Source organism: Oncorhynchus kisutch, unplaced genomic scaffold (genome assembly GCF_002021735.2).
Source record: "Oncorhynchus kisutch isolate 150728-3 unplaced genomic scaffold, Okis_V2 scaffold2905, whole genome shotgun sequence".
NCBI classification, from domain to species: Eukaryota; Metazoa; Chordata; class Actinopteri; order Salmoniformes; family Salmonidae; genus Oncorhynchus; species Oncorhynchus kisutch.
In genome coordinates, this window is record NW_022264850.1 from 570,758 (window position 1) to 577,738 (window position 6,981).

At 47.8% G+C, this 6,981-nt stretch overlaps 1 protein-coding gene across 2 annotated transcripts in view; it reads right to left on the bottom strand.

Annotated features, from left to right (window-relative positions):
• Positions 1-6,981, bottom strand: part of ppl (periplakin) — a 64,026-nt gene that overhangs the window by 21,299 nt on the left and 35,746 nt on the right. For both annotated transcript variants that reach the window (XM_031819958.1, XM_031819959.1), the window contains 2 exons: positions 6,970-6,981; positions 5,323-5,469 (listed from right to left, as the gene is read on the bottom strand). The exon at positions 6,970-6,981 is cut by the window's right edge and continues 111 nt beyond it. In XM_031819958.1, coding sequence (XP_031675818.1) covers positions 5,323-5,469; positions 6,970-6,981 — 159 coding nt within the window. The remainder of the gene's footprint in view (positions 1-5,322; positions 5,470-6,969) is intronic.

Below are 6,981 nucleotides of genomic sequence, written 5' to 3' on the forward strand. Positions count from 1 at the left end.
ACCACATGACCTGACCACACGACCTGACCACATGACCTGACCACATGACCTGACCACATGACCTACATAACCTGACAACATGACCTACATAACCTGACCACATGACCTGACCACATGACCTGACCACACGACCTGACAACATGACCGGACCACATGACCTGACCACATGACCTACATAACCTGACCACATGACCTGACCACATGACCTACATGACCTGACCACATGACCTGACCACATGACCTACATAACCTGACCACATGACCTGACCACATGACCTACATAACCTGACCACACGTCCTGACCACATGACCTGACCACACGTCCTGACCACATGACCTGACCACACGTCCGGACCACATGACCTGACCACATAACCTGACCACATAACCTACATAACCTGACCACATGACCTACATAACCTGACCACATGACCTGACCACACGTCCGAACCACATGACCTGACCACATAACCTGACCAAATAACCTGACCACATGACCTGACCACATGAACTACATAACCTGACCACATGACCTGACCACATGACCTGACCACACGACCTGACCACATGACCTGACCACATGACCTACATAACCTGACCACATGACCTACATAACCTGACCACATGACCGGACCACATGACCTGACCACATGACCTGAACACATGACCTACATAACCTGACCACATGACCTGACCACATGACTTACATAACCTGACCACATGACCTGACCACATGACTTACATAACCTGACCACATGACCTACATAACCTGACCACATAACCTGACCACATAACCTGACCACATAACCTGACCACATGACCTGACCACATGACCTGACCACATGACCTGACCACATGACCTGACCACACGTCCGAACCACATGACCTGACCACATGACCTGACCACATGACCTACATAACCTGACAACATGAGCTACATAACCTGACCACATGACCTACATAACCTGACCACATGACCTGACCACATGACCTGACCACACGACCTGACCACATGACCGGACCACATGACCTGACCACATGACCTACATGACCTGACCACATGACCTACATGACCTGACCACATGACCTGACCACATGACCTGACCACATGACCTACATAACCTGACCACATGACCTGACCACATGACCTACATAACCTGACCACATGACCTGACCACATGACCTACATAACCTGACCACATGACCTGACCACATGACCTGACCACATAACCTACATAACCTGACCACATGACCTGACCACATGACCTACATAACCTGACCACATAACCTGACAACATGACCTGACCACATGACCTACATAACCTGACCACATAACCTGACCACATGACCTACATAACCTGACCACATAACCTGACCACATTACCTACATAACCTGACCACATGACCTGACCACATGACCTGACCACATAACCTGACCACATGACCTACATAACCTGACCACATGACCTGACCACATGACCTGAACACATGACCTGACCACACGACCAAACCACATGACCTGACCACATGACCTGACCACATAACCTACATAACCTGACCACATGACCTGACCACATGACCTACATAACCTGACCACATGACCTGACCACATGACCTGACCACTTGACCTACATAACCTGACCACATGACCTGACCACATGACCTGACCACATAACCTGACCACATAACCTGACCACATAACCTGACCACATAACCTGACCACATAACCTGACCACATGACCTGACCACATGACCTGACCACATAACCTGACCAAATAACCTGACCACATAACCTGACCACATGACCTACATAACCTGACCACATGACCTGACCACATGACCTGACCACATAACCTGACCACATGACCTGACCACATGACCTACATAACCTGACCACATAACCTACATAACCTGACCACATGACCTGACCACATAACCTGACCACATAACCTGACCACATAACCTGACCACATAGCCTGACCACATAACCTGACCACATGACCTGACCACATGACCTGACCACATGACCTGACCACATAACCTGACCAAATAACCTGACCACATAACCTGACCACATGACCTACATAACCTGACCACATGACCTGACCACATGACCTGACCACATGACCTGACCACATAACCTGACCACATGACCTGACCACATGACCTACATAACCTGACCACATAACCTACATAACCTGACCACATGACCTGACCACATAACCTGACCACATAACCTGACCACATAACCTGACCACATAACCTGACCACATGACCTGACCACATGACCTGACCACATAACCTGACCACATGACCTGACCACATGACCTACATAACCTGACCACATAACCTACATAACCTGACCACATGACCTGACCACATAACCTGACCACATAACCTGACCACATAACCTGACCACATAGCCTGACCACATAACCTGACCACATGACCTGACCACATGACCTGACCACATGACCTGACCACATAACCTGACCAAATAACCTGACCACATAACCTGACCACATGACCTACATAACCTGACCACATGACCTGACCACATGACCTGACCACATAACCTGACCACATGACCTGACCACATGACCTACATAACCTGACCACATAACCTACATAACCTGACCACATGACCTGACCACATGACCTGAACACATGACCTGACCACACGACCAAACCACATGACCTGACCACATGACCTGACCACATAACCTACATAACCTGACCACATGACCTGACCACATGACCTACATAACCTGACCACATGACCTGACCACATGACCTGACCACTTGACCTACATAACCTGACCACATGACCTGACCACATGACCTGACCACATAACCTGACCACATAACCTGACCACATAACCTGACCACATAACCTGACCACATAACCTGACCACATGACCTGACCACATGACCTGACCACATGACCTGACCACATAACCTGACCAAATAACCTGACCACATAACCTGACCACATGACCTACATAACCTGACCACATGACCTGACCACATGACCTGACCACATAACCTGACCACATGACCTGACCACATGACCTACATAACCTGACCACATAACCTACATAACCTGACCACATGACCTGACCACATAACCTGACCACATAACCTGACCACATAACCTGACCACATAGCCTGACCACATAACCTGACCACATGACCTGACCACATGACCTGACCACATGACCTGACCACATAACCTGACCAAATAACCTGACCACATAACCTGACCACATGACCTACATAACCTGACCACATGACCTGACCACATGACCTGACCACATGACCTGACCACATAACCTGACCACATGACCTGACCACATGACCTACATAACCTGACCACATAACCTACATAACCTGACCACATGACCTGACCACATAACCTGACCACATAACCTGACCACATAACCTGACCACATAACCTGACCACATGACCTGACCACATGACCTGACCACATAACCTGACCACATGACCTGACCACATGACCTACATAACCTGACCACATAACCTACATAACCTGACCACATGACCTGACCACATAACCTGACCACATAACCTGACCACATAACCTGACCACATAACCTGACCACATAGCCTGACCACATAACCTGACCACATGACCTGACCACATGACCTGACCACATGACCTGACCACATAACCTGACCAAATAACCTGACCACATAACCTGACCACATGACCTACATAACCTGACCACATGACCTGACCACATGACCTGACCACATAACCTGACCACATGACCTGACCACATGACCTACATAACCTGACCACATAACCTACATAACCTGACCACATGACCTGACCACATAACCTGACCACATAACCTGACCACATAACCTGACCACATAACCTGACCACATGACCTACATAACCTGACCACATGACCTGACCACATGACCTACATAACCTAACCACATAACCTGACCACATGACCTGACCACATGACCTACATAACCTGACCACATAACCTGACCACATGACCTACATAACCTGACCACATAACCTGACCACATGACCTGACCACACGACCACACGTCCTGACCATAGGTCACTATGTTTCCCCTCATCGTTTGATCCTGTTCCTAAATCTTAAGAGCTCTCTCAACTGCTCCACACACCCCCCCTCCTCTCCAGCTCTCCAAATCCACTCCTAAACCCCCCCAGCCTGTGGCTGATCCCCTGAAGGCTTAAATAAGATGCAGAGAGCACAGGCCTCTTAAAGGATTTAAATACAACACAACACCGCATTCAGAGGACTAGAATGAAAGGAGTGAGAGTGAAGGAGGATGAGAGGAGGAGGAACCAGAGGAGAGAGGAGAAGATGTGGTGCAGTCAGATCGTGCTTAGTCATGATAACAGAAAAACACACCACACATAGAGATTAGAGAATCACTGGAGACAGAAAAGGAGAGAGAGGGGAAGAAGGAGAGAGGGGGGAAGGAGGAGAGAGGGGGGGAAGAAGGAGAGAGGGGGGTAGAAGGAGAGAGGGGGGAAGGAGGAGAGAGGGGGGGAAGGAGGAGAGAGGGGGGGAAGGAGGAGAGAGGGGGGTAGAAGGGAGAGATAGTGAGGAAGGAGAGAGGGGGGAAGGAGGAGAGAGAGGGGTAGAAGGGAGAGATAGTGAGGAAGGAGAGAGGGGGGAAAGGAGGAGAGAGAGGGAGGAGACAAAAGAAGAGAGAAAAGCTAGAATGATTGTCATGAAGAAGCGTGTGTGGAGGAGCATGGTGGACAAGGTATCAGTCTGAAACTAGAGTAGGGTGGACAAGGTATCAGTCTGAAACTAGAGCATAGTGGACAAGGTATCAGTCTGAAACTAGAGTAGGGTGGACAAGGTATCGGTCTGAAACTAGAGTAGGGTGGACAAGGTATCAGTCTGAAACTAGAGTAGGGTGGACAAGGTATCAGTCTGAAACTAGAGTAGGGTGGACAAGGTATCAGTCTGAAACTAGAGTAGGGTGGACAAGGTATCAGTCTGAAACTAGAGCATAGTGGACAAGGTATCAGTCTGAAACTAGAGTAGGGTGGACAAGGTATCAGTCTGAAACTAGAGTAGGGTGGACAAGTTATCAGTCTGAAATTAGAGTAGGGTGGTGGCATATCCAGGTTTACCTCGTCAGTGTCTCTCACACACAGGGTGAGGTAAAGTAGTGTAGGTGTCCAGGTGTAAAGGTTTACCTCGTCAGTGAGGTAAAGTAGTGGAGGTGTCCAGGTAGTAAAGGTTTACCTCGTCAGTGAGGTAAAGTAGTGGAGGTGTCCAGGTGTAAAGGTTTACCTCGTCAGTGTCGAACTCACACAGCGCCTCGACGGGGAGCAGCTTCTGAGGGGTGTTCCTGCGGAACTGGAGGGGGAGAACCTGTAGACTGCGCTTCTCCAGAGCCTTCACACGCTCATCAAAGTGGTCCATGGCCTTCGCCTGGTCCTGCACCACACACACACACACACACACACACACACACACACACACACACACACACACACACACACACACACACACACACACACACACACACACATACACACACACACACACACACACACACATTTCTTTAAAGAGCATTTTGGATTTATAGTTCTAAGGCTAATACGTTTGTCAAAATGGAAATGTTCTTGATTGAGTTATGAGTTTAGAAACCAGCCTGATAAGCAGACAGACCTGACAGACCAAAGAATTGTCTCTGCTTTATCCAACAGCTTGTCATTGTTTGACTGAAGCAGAAACAGATCTGCCCCCGAGACTTGTAGTAAACTACGGTAGTGTAGAGCCCACTGTTAGTAAACTACAGTAGTGTAAAGCCCACTCTCAGTAAACTACAGTAGTGTAGAGCCCACTGTTAGTAAACTACAGTAGTGTAAAGCCCACTCTCAGTAAACTACAGTAGTGTAAAGCCCACTCTCAGTAAACTACAGTAGTGTAAAGCCCACTCTCAGTAAACTACAGTAGTGTAAAGCCCACTCTCAGTAAACTACAGTAGTGTAAAGCCCACTCTCAGTAAACTACAGTAGTGTAAAGCCCACTCTCAGTAAACTACAGTAGTGTAAAGCCCACTCTCAGTACTCTACAGTAATGTAAAGCCCACTCTCAGTAAACTACAGTAGTGTAAAGCCCACTCTCAGTAAACTACAGTAGTGTAAAGCCCACTCTCAGTAAACTACAGTAGTGTAAAGCCCACTCTCAGTAAACTACAGTAGTGTAAAGCCCACTCTCAGTAAACTACAGTAGTGTAAAGCCCACTCTCAGTACTCTACAGTAATGTAAAGCCCACTCTCAGTAAACTACAGTAGTGTAAAGCCCACTCTCAGTAAACTACGGTAGTGTAAAGCCCACTCTCAGTAAACTACAGTAGTGTAAAGCCCACTCTCAGTAAACTACGGTAGTGTAAAGCCCACTCTCAGTAAACTACAGTAGTGTAAAGCCCACTTTTAGTAAACTACAGTAGTGTAAAGCCCACTCTCAGTAAACTACGGTAGTGTAAAGCCCACTCTCAGTAAACTACAGTAGTGTAAAGCCCACTCTCAGTAAACTACAGTAGTGTAAAGCCCACTCTCAGTAAACTGCAGTAGTGTAAAGCCCACTCTCAGTAAACTACAGTAGTGTAAAGCCCACTGCTAGTAAACTACAGTAGTGTAAAGCCCACTCTCAGTAAACTACGGTAGTGTAAAGCCCACTCTCAGTAAACTACAGCAGTGTAAAGCCCACTCTCAGTAAACTACAGTAGTGTAAAGCCCACTCTCAGTAAACTACAGTAGTGTAAAGCCCACTGTTAGTAAACTACAGTAGTGTAAAGCCCACTCTCAGTAAACTACAGTAGTGTAAAGCCCACTCTCAGTAAACTACAGTAGTGTAAAGCCCACTGCTAGTAAACTACAGTAGTGTAAAGCCCACTGCTAGTAAAACATTGTAGTTGTACAGCCCACTCACGTCCAGGTCTCT